Source organism: Phocoena sinus, chromosome 2 (genome assembly GCF_008692025.1).
Source record: "Phocoena sinus isolate mPhoSin1 chromosome 2, mPhoSin1.pri, whole genome shotgun sequence".
Lineage (NCBI taxonomy): Eukaryota > Metazoa > Chordata > Mammalia > Artiodactyla > Phocoenidae > Phocoena > Phocoena sinus.
Window position 1 is genome coordinate 145,831,371 of NC_045764.1, and position 25,006 is coordinate 145,856,376.

General features: G+C 43.7%; 1 protein-coding gene and 1 long non-coding RNA gene across 2 annotated transcripts; one reads left to right on the forward strand and one right to left on the reverse strand.

Annotated features, from left to right (window-relative positions):
• Positions 1–1,555: 1,555 nt before the first annotated feature.
• SLC10A1 (solute carrier family 10 member 1) lies at positions 1,556–25,006 on the reverse strand. Its single transcript, XM_032624603.1, has 5 exons — positions 24,551–25,006; positions 13,906–14,116; positions 6,292–6,470; positions 4,546–4,742; positions 1,556–2,665 (listed from the first exon to the last, which is right to left on the reverse strand). Exons 1-5 carry the CDS (start codon positions 24,904–24,906, stop codon positions 2,559–2,561), a joined length of 1,050 nt encoding a protein of 349 aa, XP_032480494.1. The 5' UTR covers positions 24,907–25,006; the 3' UTR covers positions 1,556–2,558.
• LOC116749832 lies at positions 15,789–20,865 on the forward strand. The gene is made up of 3 exons (XR_004348706.1): positions 15,789–16,283; positions 16,421–16,452; positions 20,570–20,865. It is a non-coding gene; the product is annotated as an uncharacterized LOC116749832 (long non-coding RNA).

A 25,006-nucleotide genomic window follows, 5' to 3' on the forward strand; every position in this document is an offset into this window, starting at 1 on the left:
GGCTTCCGCAAAGGTGGGGATTGGGTAGTGGGAATCTCCATATGTGGAGGCTAGGGTTAAAAGTTCTTGGCATGAAAGCTGCCCCGTGTTCAAAACTGCAGGACTCAGGCCATAAAATTGTGAAGCTGATCTTTTTAACGCAAACTCTTCTGGGGAGAGTTTGTGTGGTATACTTGTTTATTCACTTAGATGTGGGGTACTCTGCTTACTAAATGGGAACCTAGGTTTTTTTTCTTTACAGTGTATCTGAAATGGAAAGGCACAATTATTTTCCCCCTTGGGCTTTTTAGATATGGTAACTCAGGGTGATGTGATGTAGTTCGACGTTTTACCAGTGACTTTTCACCTCTCTATCATTAAATAGGTAACATCAGTGGCTTACCACTTTAATAAACAAGATAAAGCCCTTTCTTTGAACAAGTGGCAGAGATGACTAAGTTATTTTGAACTGATAAGTTGGCCTGAATTCCCAGATACAGGACATGAGAAGTAATGAGTGTGGGTATATAATCCTAAGCAAAGTTTTAGGACCAGGTTTTGCAGGGCGTAATGTAACTCGTTTTGTGTTGGGCTGTGCTGCCGGGAGTGTGGGATCTTAGTTCCTGGACCAGGGATCGAACTTGTGCCCCCTGCAGTGGAAGCACGGAGTCTTGAGCACTGGACCGCTAGGGAAGTTCTTGTAGCTCGCTTTTTATATACAGTTGGCCCTTGAACCAGCACAGGTTTGATCTTCATGGGTCCACTTATATATAGACTTTTTTCAACAAATACGCGTTGCTGTATTACATGATCCATGTTTGGTTGAATCAGTTGACGTGGAATCTTAGGTACAGAGGGCTGACTAAAGTATACTCGAATTTTCAGCAACATGGAGGTTGGCTGTTCAGGGGTCAACTTAGTCCTCTAAGGAAAGTTTGAGTGTAATATATCTCAAGTTCAGCCATTCCTTCCTCAAAAAGCTGAACTTAACATTTGTTTTGCCTCACCCAGTCTGCTAGTAGATGATGTCAGCTAGAGAGAGAAAACAGTTTGAACAGGTATGTAAATGTGGGTAAAATATGTAAGGCTGATAGGTGGTAGATCTTCTCACAGTTTTTTTTTTAAAACAAATTTGCATTTTTAAGATGTTGTTAGTGACCCAAATTATTGGTGTTCTGGTGCTGGGAGTACTGGTAGTTGTGGACATTGGCCAGACCTAAAATTTACTTGTCTTGGTTTCAATCGAACCTAATCACATTAAGTGGTATGAAAATTAGAAGAAACTCTAGGCATGGTCAGCTGTTTGCAAGTGTTCTTATTAGTTTGTTAATCTTTCACTTTTTTTTTTTTTCCCCTAGATTTATTTTATTTATTTATTTATGGCTGTGTTGGGTCTTCGTTGCTGTGTGCGGGCTTTCTTTAGTTGCAGCGAGCACGGGCTACTCTTCATTGCGGTGCACAGGCTTCTCATTGCGGTGGCTTCTCTTGTTGCAGAGCATGGGCTCTAGGCACACGGGCTTCGGCAGTTGTGGCTTGCGGGCTGTAGAGCGCAGGCTCAGTAGTTGTGGCGCACGGGTTTAGTTGCTCCACGGCTTGTCGGTCTTCCTGGACCAGGGCTTGAACCCGTGTACCCTGCATTGGCAGGTGGATTCTTAACCGCTGCGCCACCAGGGAAGCCCTTTCACCTGTTCTTTTATGCCTATAAGCCAGATGGAAAATGTCTGAATTTCATTGGGGAAAATTTGAAACTTAAGGATTTTAGTTACTTTACTTTGACTTAGCAACCGCTAATTTCGGCAATAGCTTACAGTACTCTGAACTTGGAGGGAGCATAATGTGAAAACTACTGATACCTAATGAAGGGATGGGACAGATGATTAGTGAAACTATTCTGTTGGTATTTGTACTTTTTTGGCTTTTCTTTTTTAAAGTTTTCGTTCTCTTCTGGAATTGTGTTCTTCAAAATGTTCTTTCATTTGATTATGGCTGAGGTTTTGAGTTTGTCTTATCCAAGTGTTTTTGCATTTTATCACGTCTGCTTTTGCGTACTTGGTGTCATGTTCTCAGGAGCTTTAATTCCAGTGATGTCAAAAGGGAAGGAATGGGATCTGAATATTTAAGGTTAGAAAGGACTTCTGAAGTTTGTTAATCCTACAGTACTCTGAGCTTGTATTTCCCTTTTGGGTCACAAAACTTGGAACAGAATTTGGGTATTTGATTTTAGGGTAAGAACCCATTTATTGACTAGTTCAGAAATTGCTTTTTTATGCCTATCAGGCACTGTTCTAGAGATGCAAGGGCAAAAGGCAGTTTTGGTTCCTGCCTTTGTAGGGCTGTCATTGAATAAGTCTTTTATTTTTTAAACAAGTATCAAGTTGTAAGCTGGGAATAGGTGAGGCTTTTTGGGGGAGACTCCCACTTTGTCCTCCACGCAAGGCTTGATGATTCTGATAGTTTATGGTGGAAATGCTAGAGAAAGAGACCCCACTGGTGGTGGTTCATCTTTCTGCTCTCTGTATAGTTTGCCACGTTGGCTTTCTGAATTGCCTTCTGACCAGAATCCAGGTCACTGGGGAAGGCTAGGCTGTGCAAGGGGGGCACGCCTCCCCTCTGTGGGTGCCATTTCCCAGAGCTGTTGGAATGGTTTCTTCAGTTGTGTCAGCTTTGTAGATCATTTTTGTTTTATCTGTAAAGTTGAAGAGGGTCATAGGTTAGGAAGAACAAAAGAATAGTTAAACTTGTTCTATCTGGGAGATAAAAGAATACCAACTTACTCCTAGGGTGTCCTGTGTTTTTGTTTTTTCCCCCGTCTCTTTACCACCTCTTCTCCCGTGACAAACTGAGGAAAGATTTGCTTTCCCCTCAACATCCCTAATGGTAATACTAGTAACAAAAGGTCTAATAAAGAGCACTGACTCTTCATTACTCCATCTCTGACTTCTTAGTACACACAGTACAGATGGGGAGTTGAGTTTATGTATGCAAAGGTTGACTTGCCTTCTGGGAGCCAGTGGGGGCAGGGAGGAAAATGCATTAAGTGGGAAGTCTTCCAAGGGGTGTTTCCATACCCCTATCATTGTGGTGTCGGGTCTACCCCTTTTTCTGCCTGCATGGCGGTGGCGAGGAGCTATGATTATGGTCCCCCTTTCCTGTTCTCCCATCTCTCTAGAAGGGTACAAGGGTCAAAAGCACAGAAACTTGTGACAGATTCTTTAACTTGAGCATTGCTGCTTGGGCCCAGACAGTACAAGAGCTCCAAAGAGGTGAGTTATTTGCACTTAGTTTTGCCACAGGGGTCTTGCTAGGTACATTGGTTTTGAGAGTCATAGACTCAGAATATGGCCTCTTGAGCACATTTCAGGCCTTTCTGGGACTAAAACTGCAAATCTGGAAATCTGCTTCTTTCGTTAAAGAAGGTGGAGTGTTCAATGGGTAACAAATACCTTGAGTTGCTCTCAAGAGGAGTATCAGATTAGATTCTTTTCCATAACTCCACTGTAGTATTGAACCAAAGCTTAGTAAAAATGGTTCTGAAGTATGGTTACTTATTTATTGGTTTCTTTTTGGCTGCTTGATAACCAATACTACATCTTTTAAGTTAATTGTAAGTCTTCATTTGCTACTATAAGATGATAAATTCTACCAGGGTAAGTTGTATCTTTCTCAGAGGGTGTAAATCAGTCTCCAGGGTGTAGAGGTCTCGAAGGCATCTTCAAGTTTGTGGGAAATGAGTCAGTTGAAGGATTTGAGTGGTTGAGATGAATATACTAATGTTTAGAGTTATAAAATACTGAAATATGTTACCAACTGAGATTTGAGTTTTCTGGTTTGAAAAAAAACGGGGGGGGGGGTTTAAAGCCCACTAAGGGACTCGGTGGGCTTTCTGGAGGTTTCATTATATCTTGAAGAGAATGAAATACTCTAAGCCTCTTAGGTGCTGTTGGCTAGGAAGTTATTTAATCCAGTGGTAATTACATTGTTATATTAAATCTAGACTTTTGATAGTTGTTATTAATTTAATAAGCTTATACCTAAGTTTTGTTTACTGTGTAGCCAGAGTTGGAATCCTCACTTTTCGATTCTGGATTATCGGGCTGCATTGCTTTCATGTTTTCTCATATAGGAGTGCCAGTGGTGCTGGGGCTCTGACCTGGCTCCATGGCTTGAGAACCTACTCTTAACATGGAAACTTAGTGACTTCTTGTGAATAGGACTTTTCACACAACATCTCACAACTATGTAATGTCCAAGACAGTTCTGTCCTATTTCTATACCCTGAGTCCTACATGGTCTCCTGAGTCCTGCATGGTCTCCCCAGTTAAAGTAGCAAAAATCGCCTCTGTTCTATGAGGCAAACTCACAGCTGATTCTCCCAGCAAAAGTGAAGTGCCGTTACTGTAGTCAGTCATGGCTCTTTGAAATCCCTTCCTGCTTATTGGTGCTGCCTGGTTCCTAATGACTTCATGGGTTACAGCCCTATCCAGAAGGTCCTTGCTAGTGATGGTTGCTGGCAGAATCACGTCCAAAATGGGAGCAGAGCTCAAAGGGGAACAATTCAGTACTTACGCTTGGAAGGCTTGATTTTCTCATAGCACCGAAAGATGGCAATGAGGAGAAGCCCTTCTCCAAGCTGGAAAATCATATAGAGGAGAGGAAAGAAGAAAAGTGGTCCAATGACTTCAGGGGGGAAGGTCACGTTGAGGATGGTGGAGCAGAGTTGAATATTTTGGCATCCAGTCTCCATGCTGACAGTGCGTCTGCACCTGTGTAGGTTAAAAAAACCACCCCGTGTGCCCTCAGAGAAGGGACGTGAGGGTGCAGCTTCACTTGCTCATCTCCTTTCTCCCAAATACTCTAAGAGAAACTGACAGTCCAACACAGGAAGATGAAAATGAGCCACGTGTGGAGTGCCCGGTTTTGAGAAAAGTCGAGTTGGCCCATCTCTTAAATCACCAATCCAGCCTTGTGGGAGATGGGGACTGTTAGGTTCCTGTTGGGGAGTTTTTATGAGGGAATTTTTGAGTCGCTTGGAAATCTACAATTTGTCACTTGTGGGATTATCAAAGTGAATTTTGGAGAAATGTCTGGCTGGAGGGATAAAAGGAAGATGGGAGCCAGAATCATTCATTGGCATATGTTGGGCTTACACATAATGGGACAGTTAGAATTTAAATGTAAAGTAGAAGATTGTCTAAATGTCTGGGAACCTTGCCCTGTGGTCCAGTTTCTGGCTTGGACATCTTTAACTCCAAAACACAATGATTAAATAAAAGTTTGGTTCCATTATCTGTCTTTGGAACACATTCTCGGTTTTGCTTTCCATTTTATGGATTAAAGAATGGAATGTTTGTTAACATTTAAAACATTTTATTCACTGAAGTGCAGTTAGTATATTAAAATAGTTCTTTGCTAAAAAAAATCGCCAGCCCTGTCTCAGCACATTTACTATGAGGGAGACTACCGTGGGCGCTTGGTGCTGTGGCCATTTATCACGACCTGTATCATTCTGTCTTCGTGAAAATTCATGAGTGGTCATTGGCAGCCTCTTGACTACTATATCACCATGTGTTGCATCCTACAGTAATTTGTTCTTTATTAGCCTGGTTTTTGAAATGGATAATTATTTTTAAATTGTATTTTAAAAACAGCTCTTCGGGGCGTTGTGGTGCGAGGCTGGAGTGCAACTGTTTAGACCCCTGCGTAAACATCTGTCTGCCATGTGGCTGAAAATAGGAAATCTTGAAGTGGGGTACCACTCTGTATAGACAGGGTGCCTAGGGTGCCTGACGTGTCCACACCTGGCGCTCAAGCTGACTGTTCCCCTAAAGTAGCAGGTGTGTTTGTGAATTGGATTAGGCTCTAGCAGAGGTCCGCAACTACTTCAGCTCTGAGTGGCATTTAGCAGAGTTGCCACCCAAGGTGTTGTGTCAAGACTAAAACCTAGACAGAAAGGGAGGAGAAGTGGGAAAGGGATTGTCAGCGCTTGTCATGGCATGGAGCTACTCCACTGCCATTTGCCACCAGGGAGTTGGGCGGGAGGTGGAACCTAGGCTCTGGAGGGAGCACTTTGCCATGAACTACTGCCCTTTGGATGATTCGATGCCTTTGGTCTTTGTGTTGTTTCTGGATCTGTGTTATTCATTGAGTACCTTCCCTCCCCAGTATTTCTCAGTCCAGAGTTCATTGTTCAGTTGAGACATTTGAATATATTGCTTGAAAAATGCCTTCCCGAGATCATGGATCTTACCTTTTTCTGAGAGACAAGGATGAGCATGAGACCCGTGGGACAGTGGGACCTAAAATAATACCTACCGTCTGTTGAGGCGGAACAGAGCAGAGAGAACGTAGCCTAGCAGGAAGCCGATGAAAGGCATCAGGGAGGAGGTGGCCAGCAAGTGTGGTGTCATGACAAACAAAATGCTCTTGCCCACGTTGAGGACAGAGAGCACTACGACAGCCACACTGCACAAAAGCAGGAGGATCATCCCTCCCTGTGAATAAGGACAAGGAGGAAATGCAATTAGAAGGATACTGGGCATGTGGAAGAGCAGAGAGGGCTGGGGAAACACTGGTGGGTATTGGAGGTGGAAAACACTTTAATAAATGTATTCGAAGTGGGACGGAATGTGAAAGACCTTTATCTTTCATCTTTTTGGATTTCTTAAAGCTTCCTGGAGGTCATAGATCTGATTAACACGTTAGGAAGACTCAGCCAAGCACAGCTTCTGATTGACATCTATGTATGGCAGGTTTTCAGTGAAGTGCTATGGCTCTGAAGGATGAGACTATTCAGTCCTCTGGCAAAGTGAATATTGTAAATGAAAGTTCTCTTTCAAAGTCTCTGAAGCCCGTCTACATATCCCTACAATACTGCCATTGCTGTGGTCATTTTGGAGCTCAGTAGAAGTTATTCTTAGAACCTGTCATACTTGTCTTGAATACCTCCATTACGGGTAGGGACTTCATCCATCCATTTTACGATGAATTTAACTTCTGGAAATTGCCAAAGTCACTTGAACCAAAGCTGGTTAAAGCAGGTAATGAAGTCAGGTAATGTGGTTTTAGATCCTAAATGATGTATAACTGTAAAGGGATGAGCCTACTTTCTTGAGTGACCTGCAGATTGGATGATAAGGGAGTTCCCAAAAGGAGTTTCAGAATGGCTCAGGCAATAATGGCATCATTAGAAGTAGTTCGGGTCCCCGTTGGTGGGAATGTGAATTGATACAGCTGCTGTGGAGAACGGTATGGAGGTTCCTTAAAAAACGAAAAATAGAACTACCATACGACCCAGCAATCTCACTACTGGGCATATACCCTGAGAAAACCATAATTCAAAAGGACACATGTACCCCAGTGTTCATTGCAGCACTATTTACAATAGCCAGGACATGGAAACAACCTAAATGTCCAACGACAGATGAATGGATAAAGAACATGTGGCACATATATACAATGGAATATTACTCAGCCATAAAAAGGAGCGAAATTGGGTCATCTGTAGCAACGTAGATGGACCTGGAGTCTGTCATACAGAGTAAAGTAAGCCGGAAAGAGGAAAATACCGTATAGTAACACACGTATGTGGAATCTAGAAAAATGGTACAGATGAACCTATTTGCAGGGCAGGAATAGAGACGTAGACTAGAGAACGGACATGTGGACTTGGGGGGAAGGGGAGGGTGGGACGGATTGGGAGATTAGGATTGACATATATACACTACCATGCGTAAGGCAGATAGCTAGCAGGGACAGAGGCTATAAAGCACAGGAAGCTCAGCTCGGTGCTCTGTGATGACCTAGATGGGTGGGATGGGGGGGTGGGTGGGAGGGAGGTCCAAGAGGGAGGGGATACAGGTATACATGTATAGCTGACTCATTTCATTGTACAGCAGAAACTAACACAACATTGCAAAGCAATTATACTCCAATTAAAAAAAAAAAAAAGTGCAGGTCCACCCTGCCTCAGGTAAGTGCTGTGAAAGCAACTGTCATTGGGAACAATGGTATGTTTTTATATGTTTTAAAATACATTATTTTATAGTTAACATCTTACCATTTAAAATTTTCAATAGGCAGATTTATGAAATTAGAATGTTAAGATTTTTCAGCATGTAACAAGGATGCAAGCTTTCAAAGTGTGCTTACATGTCTGTACATTTTAGAGGATGACGCACTAAACTGATGAAATATACAAATACACCTAAGCCTCTGTCCCTCTTGAGTAAAAGGATATATAGCAAACTTTTCTTGAACTTACCGTGTTGTTTTGTAATGGTTATATGTTTTGGTTCCGTTTCCAGCTCATTTGCACATGTGGGGTTTTATATTTCCTACTACCATTTCTTAAAATTGTGGTGAAATACATATAACACAAAAGTTGCCATTTTAACCATTTTTGAGTGTATAATTCAGTGGCATTAATTACACTGCAGTGTTGTCCTAGCGACATTTTAACATTTATTTATATTGCTCTCATTTCAGCTGTACAGTTCTGCATTTCTGTGTTTTTAAGCCATGTTGCAACTGATAATGATCATATGAAACATCACCTGTACTGATGGTGGTCCTGTCCCAGGAAAGGAAGGCATCTCACCAGTAACAGCATGCTTCAGGTTTTATTGAAAGACTGATGAGCTGCTTGGTTTGCCCTTGCATTTTGAGTTAATTTCTGCCTTTTGGGTTTGTCGTCTACCTAATGTCCAGTTTTTGCCCCTATCAAAAGAGTGTAATGGATAACATAGGGTGTACTGGGCTACAGGGATTGTGAATGAATCCGGAAGCCCTCTTTCTCTGTGTGTATCTTTCTCTGTGTATCACTCTTATCCCCTCACTTTCGTTCTCCCAGTCTTGGGGCCTTTGGAGTGGTGAGCACCGACAATGGTGTGACCCAGGTGTGAAAGCCATCCTCAAGATGTGTAAACTGGTGAGCCATACAACCTCTCTTGAGTGAGGTTGACAACACAGGACCTGGCATATTAGAACCACTGACTAAATTGTAGCTCCTATTACTACTCATAGGGAAAGGAGAGGAATTTGACATCCCAAAGTTTTTTGTCACTCTCAGTCCTGCTATTTGTGGCGATCTCATGTCCATGACCTGTTGAGAAAAGAGGCCATAGGTGGGTGCTTCTTCATAGGTCACCGTGTTTTCTACTACCTGCACTGATTGAAGCTGTGATGAGTGTCCATTCATGGGTAGCCGACTCAGCTTGCCAGTGATCCAGGAGATAACCTGGCCCAGCTCTTCTTGCATCGGTGACCTAGGCAGGTTGAAGAATGACCTAACTAGTGAGATCCTTCCTCTTGTTTAGGGAGTTTGAAGAGTTACAGAGAGGGAAGCAAGAGCAGAGGCAAGTGTTAAAATTTTGACACGAAGGCCTGGGAGCAGCAGAAGCCACGAGTTGGCACAAGCTGTGAGATTCAGGAGAGTCCGGTCAGTTCATCCGTAGCAGCAGGTATGGGAAAAGCATAGGTAGAGTGGTTGAGTCAGTGACAGGGCGGGATCCTTATTGAAGAGTGATGGATGGCTTATGGTAAGAGTGGCTCTTAGACCATATGTCATGCTCAGGTTCACCAACTTTCTAACCACGTAAGCTTGAATAAACCCTTGCATGGGTAAGTTAAAGTATTACTTGAATTGCCTTTCCAAATGGGGCATCCCTGAAATTGTATCTTGGCGTGTTTAAATGTGACCTCCTTCTAGGGAATGTAACTGGTTGAGCAGAGTTTGAGCAGATAACCCTAACCTTCTGCCAGAGCCAGTTACCAGAAGTTGGATAATTTTGATTTGAAAGTCTCTAGGAGTGTTAGGTGTGCAAAGAGGCTGGGACAATTGTTTGCTCATTTTCCAGCTTGTAACTCACTACATTATGAAACGGGGAGATTGAGGATGAGCACAGTCCTCAAAGAAATGTAACACGAGGAAACTTCAGCGTTTGCATCTTGACCACTTGTTTTTCTCTGCATCCTCACAGGAGTGATTCCTGTTTGGGAGTAATTGATAAACGGAGCTGTTGCCCTTCTGCTTGTCTAACCTTGGAGGTTTGGCCAGCAGCAAAGTGTCCCAAGATACACCTGCACTTTATGTGATTCTTTGTTACTGACCTCTGTCTTTCCAGCCCAAGTATATCTCAGCCCTTTGAATGTTCTCCGGGGCCTTTTTTTTTTTCTGCGGTACGCGGGCCTCTCACCGCTGTGGCCTCTCCCGTTGCGGAGCACAGGCTCTGGACGCGCGGGCTCAGCGGCCATGGCTCACGGGCCCAGCCGCTTCATGGCATGTGGGATCCTCCCGGACTGGGGCACGAACCCATGTCCCCTGCATCGGCAGGCGGACTCTCAAGCACTGCGCCACCAGGGAAGCCCCTCTGGGGTCATTTTGACTCCATTTTTTGCTGTGGAATTGAGTCATGGATGTGTAACACAAGAGGAACAGGAGGAGAAAGAGAATAAGGCAGGAGACTGAACTTCATCTTGAAGGGCTTTATCACTTTAAGATCTGAGATTCTTTTTGCATCCTCAGAAGAACACTTTTTTTTTTTTAATTGAAGTGTAGTTGATTTACAATGTTGTGTTAATTTCTGCCATACAGCAAAGTGACTCAGTTATACATGTATATATTTCATATTCTTTTCCATTATGGTTTATCACGGGATATTGAATATAGTTCCGTGTGCTATACAGTAGGACCTTGTTGTCCATCCATTCTATATATAATAGTTTGCATCTGCTAACCCCTAACTTCCACTCCATCCCTTCCCTACCCCCTGCCCCCAGCAACCACAAGTCTTTTCTTTACATCTTGAGTCTGTTTCATAGATAAGTTCATTTATGTCTTATTTTAGATATCACATATGAGTGATGTCATATGGTATTTGTCTTTCTCTCTCTGACTTACTTCACTTAGTAGGATAATCGCTAGGTCCATCCACGTTGTGCAGATGTCATTTCATTCTTTTTTAAGGCTGAGTAGTATTCCATCGTATATATGTACCACATATTTGTATTTGTCTTTCTCAGAAGAACACTTTATTCTGAGGTAAGCAGACATGTTCTTATATCAGTTGCACTTGGGTTTCTAGTCTTTGGTTTCACCTATAAAGTGGAGGGGGGCAGAGCTGCTTTAAGTGATCTCAGGAGTCACTTCACATTTTTATGTTCTGTGATTTATTTTTCTTTATTCCTGTATCCCACAAACTATCTTGAGTAACTGAAATGATAGACACATGTTTCTGGTTTTTTGTTTGTTTTTTTTGCTAATGTGTGGGAGAGCCAGGACTTGCCCTTTATTCCTCTGTTTATTTTCAGGTATTAGCTGTGCGTGTTGAGAATTCAGTGTTGAGGCACAGCCATAAGATGTTGCTTCTTGCAGGTGGGTGGGGAATAAAAACGGAGTGGGTATTTATAATACAGTATGATACATGTTGTTGCAATGGTGTTGGGTGATATGGGAGCAAGTAGCACAAGCATCCTGCCCAGGCTTGTGGCTTAAGGAAAACTTCCTAGAGGAGGTGCTAATTGTGTTGAGACTTGAAGGGTGAGTAGGAGTGAGTCCAGTGGGGCATGTGCAAAGAAGAGAGCTGACACTGGAGAGGTTGGCTGAGACCAAATCAAGAAAGGGCTGAGGAGCCACATGACTCCTGGGGGAGTTTAAAGAACCAGTGAAGGCCTTTAAGCAGTGGAGTGACATGATAGTTTCTTTCCAGACTCAGGTGAAAACTGGGTCAGGGAGCCAGGTTAGAAGGCTGAGTTGTCTAGTGAGAGAGGAGAGTGCCTGAAAGAAGACAGTAGGCACAGGGATGGAGAGACATGGGTTCAAGCAAAAGAAGGCAGAATTGACGATCCCTGATTCGTGTGAGTGGGGAGGGAGAGGATGTGGAGAATGACTGTCTGGTTTCCGGCTCAGGCAGTGGGGCACGTTGAATGCCATTCATTGAGATAATCACACAGTGGGAGGAGGGGAAGAGCAGGCTTAAGGAGGTGGTTTAAATTTAAGACATACTGAATTTTAAATGCCTGAGGCATATTCAGGTAGAAAGATTTGGCAGTTAATAAATGGATTCAGGAGTCAGGAGAGAGATGAGAGCTGAAGATACTGTTCTGACAGTCATCAGCTTGTAGATGGCTGTTGAGATGGACCAGATCTCGTGGTGGGGAGGTCCTGGGCTTAGGGAAGAAAAACAAGAAAAGCAGAAAGCTTGGGCTGAATGCAGAGAAGTAACTTTTACCAGAAGAACTCACAAGGGAGTCTGAAAAGCAGTGCCAAAGACGTGGTAGGAAAGCAGGTGCCCTGCCACTGAAGCTGAGGAAGACGATTTTTGAGAAGGAGGCAGTGGTCAGCCATACCAACAGCTGCTAAAAGAAGAGTTGAGACATGTCCATTGGATTTGGTGAAGAAAGTGGAGCAGGTGGTCATCAAGATGCTGAGTGAATCGGAGGCCAAGGAGTAGAGACTGTTGAGGCCTGGCCACTGGAGAACTCTCCTGCGGGCCAGTGTGGTGAGAGTGGAAGGTGGGTGGGGGCAACAGGTGACTCCCAGGAGCACGGCTCGGAAGGGGAGGAAAGAGAGGTGTTGGCTGGAGCGGGAAGTAGAGTTCCGTGACTCTACTTAGTAAAAAAAAAAAAAAGAGAGAGAGATGTGAACCAGTATCAACGTTGGTTGTGAAGAACTAATATGGAGACGTTCTAGAAATGAGAGCGACGGGGAGGAGGCTATGGAGGTAGAGGACATGATCAATAAAAGGAGATTTCTGAGAAGTAAGGGTGGAGAGAATGGAAGATGCCATCCAGAGCAGAGTGGGGTGATGAGCCATTTGGCAGGAGGAGGAATGACTTCACATCTTCAACAGGTGGGGACTGTGGCCATGGTATTAGGACTACACCGGGACAAGGGAAAAACTACCCTTGAACAATGGTAGTGTGAAAACCAAAAGACCCTGGAAACCTGACCAAACCTCTTTGTTCCAGGCCCAAAGCTGCTGGAAGCCTTGGGCCTCCAAGTAGTATGCCCTGTAGCCCGGCCTAAAGGCATAGATCCAGGGGTGGGGACAACAACACGCCTTCAGGAGGCGAGTTTTTCCTGAGGACGGGGATGGAGCCTGGGATCCTGGGCTGAGCAGGGAGCCAGAGGAGAGACTGATGGGAACTGAGCTCCAAGGTCACAAGAGTTGGTAGAGGAACCACTCACTCTACAAGTCTGATTTTTCCAAAGGCAGGGCAGTGGTGTGATGCCCTCATAGCACACTCCTACACCTGCTGGGGCCATCTCACTCCACTTTTCTCCCATCCCACTCCTAAAGTGATGCAAGTGTGCCTACCACCTCTCCCCCTGGCCTCCTCCCCTCTGGCTTCTCATCCAGTTAGCCATGTTTGCCCGTGGTCTCCCTTGGAACTCCTCTATTCAGGCATCTCCCTAGGCTTACCCAAATCCAACCCTTTCTTCATGGTCTGGCTGAAACCATGCCCCCTCCTTCCATCCTCTAGGGACGCCTTTCTTGACCGCCTGGCCCTCACTAACCTCACCTCCTTACATTCTGCCAATACCTGATTGTACATTGTGTTGGATCTTGTTTCTCATCTATTACTGACTTTCTGCAAACAAACTTCGAGGACAGTGGCTCCTCAGAGAGTGTAGCATAAAACTTAGCAGCTACTAGGTACATGATAAAAGTTTAATTTTATTATTAAAATAATGATTATACCTTATAGTTGTGTGTGGTGTTTTACTGTTTTTCTCCTAACTTCAAAAATATTCTCATGTACATTACAATCCCATGAAGTAGGTTGTACCAATAGCAGCAGACTTCTTTTGTTTTTTTTAAACAAGGAAGGAAACTGACACAGAAAAAGCCCAGATGACTCGCCTCAAGCCATTCACTGCGATGGTGGTGGTGTTCTCGCTGCCTGCCCAGGCGCCCAGGTTCTTACCTTGGTGACATAACGTACGTATTGTGGCCATTTGGATTTGAGGATGATGCCCATGGTGCAAGGAATGAGAATCAGGATCAGTGATATCATGATGTTGCCATAGGGCACCTTGTCCTTCAGGGTCCCATCATAGATGCCCCTGGAGTAAATGTACAGGAGGAGGGGCATCATGCCCAGGGCAAAGAAGGTAGAGCAGGTGGTCATCACGATGCTGGGTGGGAGACATAGGAAGAGTGCAGAGAGAGAGAGAGCCCGTTAATACAGGCACAACCTCATTTTATTGCGTTTTGCAGCTGTGTTTTTTTTTTTTTTTTTTTTACAAAGTAAGGGTTTGTGGCAACCCTGCATCAAGCAAGTCTATCGGTGCTATTTTTCCAACAGTATTTGCTCACTTCATGTCTCTGTCACATTTTAGTAAGTCTCGCAATATTTCAAACTTTTTCGTTATATTATGGTGATTTTTGATGTTACTATTGTAATTGTTTTGGGGCACTGCGAATCACGCCCATGTAGGACGGTAAACATAAAGGATATAAATGTTGTATGTGTTCTGACTGCTCCACCAACTGGCTGTTCCCCCTTCTCTGTCTCCCCTGGGGCCTCCCTATTCCCTGAGACACAACAACATTGAAATTAGACCAGTTACTAACCCTACAATGGTCTCTAAGTGTTCAAGTGAAAGGGAGAGTCACATGTCTCTCATGTTTTTAAATCAAAAGCTAGAAATGATTACACTTAGTGAGGAAGGCCTGTGGAAAGCCCAGATAGACTGAAAGCTAGGCCTCTTTCCCCAAACATTTAGCCAAGTTGTAAATGCAAAGGAAAAGTTCTTGGAGGAAATTAAAAGTGCTACCCTAGTGAACACTCGAATGATAAGAAAGCAAAAAAGCCTTAGTCCTGATACAGAGAAAGTTTGAGTGGTCTGGAGAGAAGATCAAACCAGCCACAACATACACTTAAGCCAAAGACTAATCCAGAGCAAGGCTCGAGCTCTCTTCAATTCTAGGAAGGCTGAGAGAGGTGAGGAGCCTGCAGAATAAAAGTTTGAAGCTAGCAGAGGTTGGTTCATGAGGTTTAAGGAAAGACATCATCTCCACAACATGAAAGTGCAAGGTGAAGCATCAAGTGCTGATGTAGAAGCTGCAAGTTATCCAGAAGATCTAGCTAAGATCATCAGTGAAGGTGGCTCCACTAAACAACAGATTTTCAGTGTAGACGAAACAGTGTTCTACTGGAAGAAGATGCCATCTAGGACTTTCATAGCAAGAGAGGAGAAGTCAATGCCTGGCTTCAAAGCTTCAAAGGACAGGCTGATTGTCTTGTTAGGGGCTAATGCAGCTGGTGACTTTAAGTTGAAGCCAGTGCTTATTCCAAAAATCCTAGGGCCCTTAAGAATTATGCTAAATCTACTCTGTGCTCTATAAATGGAGCAACAAATCCTGGATGACAGCACATCGTTTACAACTTGGTTTACTGAATACTTCAAGTTCACTGTTGAGACCTACTGCTCAGAAAAAAGATTCCTTTCAAAATGTTACTGCTTATTGAAAATGCACCTGGTCACTCAAGATGTACAAAGAGATTCATGTTGTTTCATGCCTACTAATACAAAATCCATTCTGCAGCCCATGGATCAAGGAGTAATTTTGGCTTTCAAGTCTTTCCATTTAAGAAATACATTTTGTAAGGCTATAGCTGCCATAGGTGGATCCGTGCAAAGTTAGTTGAAAACCTTCTGGAAAGGATTCACTATTCTAGTTGCAATTAAGAATATTTGTGATTCGTGGAAAGAAGTCAGAATATCAACATTAACAGGAGTTTAAAAGAAGTTGATTTCAACTCTCAGGGATGACTTTGAGCAGTTCAGTGGAGGAAGTAACTGAAGATGTGGCAAAAATAGCGAGAGAGCTAGAAGTGGCGCCTGAAGATGGGACTGAATTGCTGCCATCTCCTGCTAAAACTTGAATGGATGAGGAGTGCTTCTTACAGATGAGCAAAGAAAGTGGTTTCTTGAGAAGGAATCTACTCCTGGTGAAGATGCTGTGAAGATTGTGGAAATGACAACAAAGCATTTAGAATATTACATAAACTTAGTTGATAAAGTGGTGGCAGGGTTTGAAAGGATTGACTTCAATTTTGAAAGAAGTCCTATTCTGGGTAAAATGCTATCAAATGGCAAAATCATTCATGAAAGGAAGATTCAGTCTTGTCTTATTTTCAGAAATGGCCACGGCCACCCCAGCCTTCAGCATCCACGACCCTGATCGGTCAGCAGCCATCAGCATGGAGGCAAAACCCTCTACCAGCAAAAATTACAACTTGCTGAAGGCTCAGATGACGGTTAGCATCTTCTAGCAATAGAGTATTTTTAAATTAAGGTATGTAAATTTTTTTAGACACAATGCTATTGCACACTCAGTAGACCACAGTATAGTTTAAACATAACTTTTATATGCCCTGGGAAACCAAAAAATCCACGTGACTCACTTTATTGTGATATTCTGCTTCATTGCAGTGGTCTGGAATTGAACCTGCAGTATCTCCAAGGTATGCCTGTACAGACTACTTTGTGGAGTGCCTGCTTTGTGCCAGGCATTGTGCTAAGAACCTTACATACATTGCTTTATTTCCTTTTCCCAGTAGCTTAGGAGGTAAGTATACTATCTCCTTTTTGCTATTGAGGAAGCTGGGGACTTGAAGAGTTGTGACTTGCCCAGGATCACACAGATAGGAAGGCTGAGGCAGGATTTGGACCCAGGTCTGTCCAACTGCTTCAGTCCCTGTGTGCTTCACTGTGGAAAGAGCCATTCTGATCTCCTCTGTAGTAGAACTCTCTATACTTGACATAGCACAGCCCATTTTGAAGAAAGCTGTGTGAGCCCATCACTCTGGCTATAGCCCATTGGAACATAGAATAACACCTGACCTACTAAGTTGCTAAGTGCCTGCCTTAGAGCCTAGGGGATGGCTGGACATAGTGATTCTGTCTAACTAAGATAACAAGGATTAAGTACATCAAGAGCATTTTCTCACTTGGGGAATTTGAATGTGTACACAGTAATAGAGCACTTGGTTTTGGAGAGGCATGGGAGGCATGTTCAGGCAAAACCCAAAAAACATGCAAAGAAAAAGCAGTAAACAGAGGCCATGATTAGGAGGACTGTAAACAATAGCAGCAAAGCAGTAAAAACAGAATAATGGAAGGACCACAATGGTGGAGCTGTAGAGGAGGCAGCAATAGTTACCCATTGTTGAGTAAGTGACAAGATAATCTGGTCATCAGACCTGTTTTTTATCTTGAATAATATTCTGGTCCCCAACACCGATATTCTCATGTTCTTTACTTTCTGGTTTATCCTTAACATTATTTAAGAGAAATTGAGTGTGAGTCTCAGATCCTGAAAAATAGCGTACCCTCCCAGCTCTCATCTGTATCCTAACTCTCCTAAATGTCCTATTACCATCTCCATTTGGAATTTCATACATGTTAATCCCAGGACCCTGTGTAGGAAGAGGCCTTCCAGAAAGACCAACCAAGAGAAGAAGCTGCTAGGGAACCTTCCTGGGTTTGTAGGCATTCACCTTACAATATATGCTCTGGCTTCCATTCTAGTGGGAAGGTTGGGGACGAGGGCTTGACAAGACCGCAGGAAAACCACACTAAGTGTGTGTCCCTCCTCCCTATAGCCCTATTCACTATCTACACCTCTTCATTGTTTCCATAGAGGTCAAATATGGCTTAAATGAATATCAACTACATCCTAGTCCAAAGGGTCCGGAGTATAGCCATCAAGAACACAGAGTTATCATATGTCCCAGTGACTCTACTCCTAGGTATATACCCACGAGAATTGACAGCATATGTTTACACAAATACTTGTATACAAACGTTCATAGCATTATTTATAATAGCTAAAAAATGGAAAACAAAATATCAACGGATAAGCAAAATATGGTGTATTCATGTAATTCAATATTCTTCAGCCATAAAAAGCAATGAAGTACTGCTATATACTATCACAAAGATGAACCTTGAAAACATTATGGTAAGTGAAAGAATCAGAAACATAAAAGGCTAGATATTATATGATTCCATTTACCTGAAATCTATAGAGACAGAAAGTAGATTAGTGGTTGCCAGGGGCTGGAGTGAGAGAGGAATGGGAGTGACTGACTGCTAATTGGTATAGGGTTTCATTTGGGGATGATTAAAATGTTCTGGAATTAGATACTGGTGGTAGTTGTACAACCTTGTGAATATACTATAAACTACTGACATATACTTTAAAAAGGTGAATTTTATGGTATGTAAATTATATCTCAAAAAATAATTTTAAAAATCTAGGGAGCAGCTAAATTAATTCTTAGAGGAAAATTTATAGCCTGAAATGTTTATATAGGAAAAGAAAGATTAAAAATTAATGAGCTAAGCATTTCACTCAAGAATTGAAAAGAAAAACAAAGTAAACCTAATGAAAGCAGGACAAAGAAAATATTAAAGACGAGAGAGTAAACTTTAAAAATTCTATAAATTAACTGAGAATCAATTAAACCAAGAGCAAGTTCTTTGCAAAGTCTAATAAAATAGACACTGCTGGTGAGACTAACCAAGCAAAAGGAAAGAGGGCACAAATTGATGTTATGAATGCAAAAGGAAACATAATTTCAGATACAATAAAGATTTTAGAGAGTCATAGAAGAAATCAAGGACAGTCTTATACTTTCATTTTTCTATTCAGATTGAATGGACAATTTCCTGGGAAATATAATCTACAAAAACTAACTCAAAATGAAGCTGAAAACCTGAATCAACTTAGAATCACTAAAGACATTTAATCAGTAGTTTGAAACCTGTCATCCAACCCCCACACGATGTACATATGGTTTTACAGTAGAGTTCTACTAAACATTCAAAGTACAGATAGCCTCAGTATTATATAGAGAGCAAAAAAAGTGGAAACATGTCCCAAATTATTATATATGAATAATGAAATTTTACAACCAAAGGTAGAAAATCACATTATGAGAAAGGAAAATTAGGGTCCAGTCTCATTTATGAACACAGAAGCAAAAGTCATAAATAAAATGTTACCAAATGAATCTAGCCATGCCTTTAAAAAATAATGCAATGAACAAAATGGGTTTATCCCAGCAATATAAAAATGGTTTAACATTAGACAATCTACTGATATATATCACTGTATTATCAGATTAAAGAAAAAATGGTATCATAGATGCAGAAAAGTGCCATTCAACAAAATTCAATGTTCATGCATGATAAAAATTAGTACACTAGCAACAGAATGGAAATTCCTTAACCTGAAAAGGGTTAATCTGTCAAAAATCTACAGGAAATAGTAAACCTAATGGCGAAAAATTAGAGGAATAAAGCAAGGATACCTGTTCCCATCACATCACCTACTGTAAATTATACTATATAGGTCTTTGCTAGCACAGCAAAACAAGAAGTAGAAAAAACATATGGATGGGAAAGGAAGAAACTAAACTTGCATTATATGCCAATGATAGGACTGTCCACAGAGGAAATCCAAGTGAATTTCCATTACAACTAGTAAATAAGAGAATCCATGAAATTTTGATTACATTAGCAATAAAAAAATCAAGTTCTGATATACCAGAAAAATAATTAGCAAATGAATTTTTTAAAAAGATACCATTTATAATATTCATAAAAATGATAAAATATTTAGAAATAAATCTAAAAGAGATATGCAAGATCTTTATGAAAGAAGTTATAAAACTTCATAGGTATAAAATAATGATTAATAAAAGAAAATCTGTACCATTTTCATTTTCATGGATGGGAAGATTCAGTATTATAAAGATAGCCTCTAAATTTATCCATAAATTTAAAGCAAATTTAACCGAAATTCCAGAAATAGTTTTTGTAGATGTGAGACTTAATCCCAAAATTCAAGTGAAAGAGTAAAGGGCCAAGAATAGCTAATGTAATTTTCAAGAACAACAAGGTAGGGCAGCTTTCAGATATCAAGATTTATTAAAAGGCTGTAATTAAGAAAGTGTGATATTGGCTCAAGGATAGAGACATAGAACAATAGAACAGAAGGGAGATCCCAGACACAAACTTATGCTTATTTGTGAATTTGGTCAACGAGAGAGATGGAATTAAAAGTTGATGGAGAAAAATTCACTCAGTGGTCCTGGGAATTTTCTCTATTCATATGGAAAAGATAAAATTAGATCACAGCATACGTAATAATAAATTCTAGGTTGATCAAAGATCTCCATGTGAAAAGCAAAACTGTAAAACTTTTCAAACATAGGTGAATATCTTTATGACCTTCAAGGCAGTAAAGGATTCCTTAAAGAAACCCCCAAAACATAAACTGCCAAGGAAAAATATTCGTATAGTTGGTTAAGTTAAAATAAGCATTCTGTTTTATAAGACATCATTATCAAAATGTAAGGATAACCCCAAAACTGTGAGTAGACTGTTGCAACATGTAAAAACAACAAATAACTGTAAATTAATGAGAAGAAAACAGCATGGTCCCATGGAAAAATAGGCAAAGGGCATTATTTTCAGAAGAGGACACCCAAATGGCCAACAGTATTTGAAAAGTTGCTAGACCTCCCGCGAAATTAAATTTAAAACCACCGTGACTCATTTCACTCTCACCAGGTGACAAAATTTAGAAGTCTGACAATTCCGAATACAGATGAAGACACGGAACAACAGTCTTCATACACTGCCCTGGGAAGTGTGAAGTGGAATAACTACTTTGGAGACTTGTTAGCTGCAGATGTGTGAACCTCAAGACCCGGCACTCCTGCGTACATTATGTGTTCTCTCACATGTGAGCACAGGGGGAGCATGCATAGGACTTGCTCATGCAACAAAACATGAAATCCATGTAAATGTCTGACAACAGGAGAACGGATAAATGCAAGCAAACTATACTGCAGTTCAAATGCATGAAGTAGCTCTTTTATTTATATACCTATTATCTCAGAAAAGCAAGCTGTCAAATGATATGGGCAGTATGATACCACTGGTATAAAATTTAAAACCATGTAAATGCAACAGTGTATCTTGTTGATGGATATATACCTATGTAGTAATAGTGTAAAAGGGTCTGTGGAAGTGCTGAAAGGCAAATCCTGGGAGGTGCTCCCTTCAGGGTGGGTAGAGGGGAATGAGATTGGGAAGGGCACACAGGGGGCTACAGTGCTAGCTATTGATTTCTTCTTAGGAGAAGAGCCGCACAAAACTTGTGTGCTTGTTCTGATGTCCTTGAACGGAGGAGTCATGCTTACTTTGGCTTGGCATGTCGGGAGCTTTGGAATTTGCTCTGAGACTTGGTGAGCCTCATGCACTGAGGTGTGTGGGAGCCATGCTCCCAGACCCCCGAACCTCCTCCGCATGTGTGAGTGCTGGGCACTGGTCCTAACTTTCTGGTATCTGTGACTGTCATGATCCTGTTACCCTGAAGGATAGGGATGGGAGGCAACTTCCTGACTCTAGCTCTGAGATTGGAATCTGTTCCATAGTAACATTGTGGCCCTGGATGCTTCTCAGGGGTCCAGGGACCAGGGAGAAAGGAGCACATTTGGTTTTTTCTTTACCCTTCCTGCTTAAGTTCCTGGAGCTCTGCATACAGCCTGCTTTGGGGCATCGGTACACCCTGCTTGAGGAACAGTTTTTGAACTCCTGTCAATAGAGGCACTGGAGGCGGAAGCTGAGAGAGTTGTGAGGGGACCCATTAGAGACTCTGTGGTGAAGTGGGAAACTTCTGGGAACCAGAGTAGCTTCTGTCTCTTCCTGCTTAGTCTCCCTCTGTCATGGTGGGGAGAGCTGTGGGAATCCTTGGGTTATCCCCTCAGCCATTGGCTCTGGTCTCAGCTGTGAGCTGGCTGGAGGGGAGAGGGGGAGCAGGTGAACTGGAGGCAGAGGTGGCCATCAAAGGGGCCCAGTTCCTTCTGGCACTCTCTCCTCTGTCCCTGATGAGGGCACTTTCTCTTTCTCTTGTGGGACACCTGCCTTTTTTGGAGCATGTCTAGCAGCATCCCTGAGGAAGGAGCTGCTGGGCCTGGCTGCCTTGAGAGGTCCACCTTGCGGCCCAGCCTCCTTGAATGTGCCCGACGCCCTGTGATGGCCGCTTCCCCAGCCTCACTCCAGCTGTGAGGCAGAATGACTGGGAAGAGAGAGCCCAGGAATGGCTCCAGACACAACTGGCCCACAGATTCTCGGGAAGCCTCTGGAAAGTCTCTGGACTTCCGCTTCCTCATGTGTAAAGTGGAATAGGTGTCTTAACATTCCTTTCTGCTCTAGATGGGAAATCGCGTGGTGTTGTACACAGATCTCAAACCCATAGCTTCTGTGTAACATCTGGGCCTCTGTCATGTCCTGTTTGGCTTGCACAGTGTTTTAAAAACTTGGAGCGAGTTACCAATAATTAAAAATTTGGAGATTTCACATAAAAAGGGGGACTCCATCTCCTCCTGAAAAGCAGGGAGCTGTGCAGGCACTGAATCCCCGTTCCCACAACACCCATGGCAGAGATGCATGGCATCTGCCCCGTGTAGGGCGGCCCGTGTCTCCGAGGCTGGCGGTCACCCTCCAGGCACTCAGTTCATTTATGTACACACCCGACCCTGAAGACAGCACAGGCTTTGGAGCCTTCAGACCTTGGACAAATGTATTAACCTCTCTAAGTCTCAGTTTCCTCATCTCTAGAATGGGGCTCTTTACGGCACCTCCTCATGGGAAGCTGTGAGAGGATCCCATGTAAAGTGCTTGGCCCGGTGCCTGGCTGTCTTTTATTATCAGCACCATTCTCATTATTATAATACATGTAACAAGTTGTCCCAGATGAAGAACTCAATTTGGAATTCGAGGTCTGGCGGCACGTGATGGTGGAGGATGAGATTCACGCTCCTCCAGTGGGGTCAGAAGCCTGGTTTAACGTGCGGGGGAGGTTTGTCTGCGGGTAGGGGTGTTATGCTAGAAGGTGGCCGTCCCGGCAGAGCATTGTCTCTTGAGGGTCTAGGTGGAAGTGACAGTTCCCAGGTGCCCAGACCAGGAGGCCTAGCAGGAGAGCATGAGTCACTGGAGGCTCTGCCGGAGGAGGCCTAGAGCCTCAGAAACGCAGGTGTTTCAGAAGAGACCTCATTGGCACCCACTGGCTCAAAAGGCTGGGACATCTGGTCACTCACACTTAGAGGCTCCCCCATGATATTTTACACTGTCCCACCCAGCGCTGCCGCTTCTACAGAGCCACGAAGCCCTGAGTACCCCTTTCCTCACCTGCAGCCCTTCTACAACAGAATTAAGGTGTAGTCCAGGTTTCTCTGTCCAAGACACAGAGGCTGCAACGGGCCTTGTTCACAGGCTAAATCAAGACCAGGAGCTTGTTTTGCAGCAGGAAGGACTTGGATTAGATAGAGGGAAGAATTTCCTCACAGTGAGGTGGTCGAACATGGATATGTTCCCATGGGAGACTGTACAAGCCAAGCTCTCTCTCCATCGACCACCTCAGTAAGGGTCAAATCATATGGGTAGAGAGTCCAGAGCTTCTCAGATGGCAGGTCCAGGGAACCCCCAATGATCACTATCATTTTTTCATCTAATAATCAACCCCAGCAGCGCTTGGCATCTCCAGAAGGAGGCTTCCGTACCTGGCTAGTTTCCTTAGTAAATTTCAGCCAGGGACAGGATACTGACAGGCACAAGCAGATGGAAGCATGGAAGAGTGGATCGAACCAGAAGAGACCGGCTTGAGACGGAGGCTTAGATAAAAGCAAGAGCTTTTATGCTGGTGAGTTTTCTTTAGCCAGCAGGGGCTGCTGTTGCAGCTGGAGCAGGCCTGACGCGGCCTCACCCTGGGAGGCATTCCAGACCAGAGTCCCACCTGTTTGGAAGGACGGGTGTTCAACCAGCCCCTGCAGGAGGGAGCCCTCGCTGATTTCTGCTGTGATGAGCTGGGTGGGGTTGCTGCTATTTCCCTCCTACCACTTTGGCCGAGGCGAGGCCCATCATGACTTGGGACCCCGACCTGGTCCTGGGAAACTCTAGGATCTACCTGGCTGTGTCTTTGCATCGAAGTGTTCCTGCGTCTGATGGGCGGATGGGGGAAGTTCAGAGAAGACAGCCCAGACAGCTGGGGGGAATCTTTGGAAGTTCCTTCTTGCTCTGCAGGAATTGGAGGTGCTCTTTGATTCCGAGCCACCTTGATCTCCCTGGAGATCTTTGAAACTAACCTGCACTCCCTTTCATATCTCTGGCCTCAAAGCAGACAACTTGCCCCACCTGACAGACAGGTAAAAGTTCTCCAGAGGTTCCTTTGCTTTAAGTCAGTGCAGTACTCCTTCAAGACAATCCTTGTGCCCCACTCGAGACAACTCTGGGAGTAAGGGGGCTCTCCAGGGTGCCCCTGGACCAGCCGGGCCCCTTTGGCTTGGTGCTTAAACCAAGATGTACCCCAGGTCCTGTCCCCAGCCCAGCATGAGCTCTTGACCATCAATGCCTGCCGCCCCCTGCCCTAGCACCCACCCAGCCCCCACTCACTCACGCTTCTGGCTTTAGCCCCCCTCTTCGCCTTGATTGTGATCTCCCATGCCGCCGCTGTCCCCACATTGCTCCTTCTTCAGCCCCCCGTCCTACCTGAGGTTCATGTCCCCTTTCATGGCCAGAGTGAAGACGTTGGAGAGGCTCCCCCCCGGCGAGCAGCCGCAGATCAGGATGGCCAGTGCCTCGACGTTGTTCAGCTGGAAGACCTTGCCCAGTGCAAACGCAGTGAGGGGCATGATGCCGTACTGCGCCACCAGGGCGATGGCCAGCCCCTTAGGCTTCCAGAAGTGCACCTTGATCTTGCTGAACTCCATGGTGCAGCCCAGCGAGAGCATGATGGTTAACAGTATGATCACCAGGATGACGCTCAGCGCCCAGTCGGTGGGCCGCTTGCCAAAGTTGTGCGGCAGGGAGAAGTTGAACTGGGCAGACTCATTGAGGGCCTCCATCCTCCTGGACAGCAGCGGTGGAGAAAAGGCTGAAGACCCAGCACGCCCCTTGCTCGCCTGCTGACTCCCTGCCCTGCCCAGTCCTTGCTGAGTGCCTTCC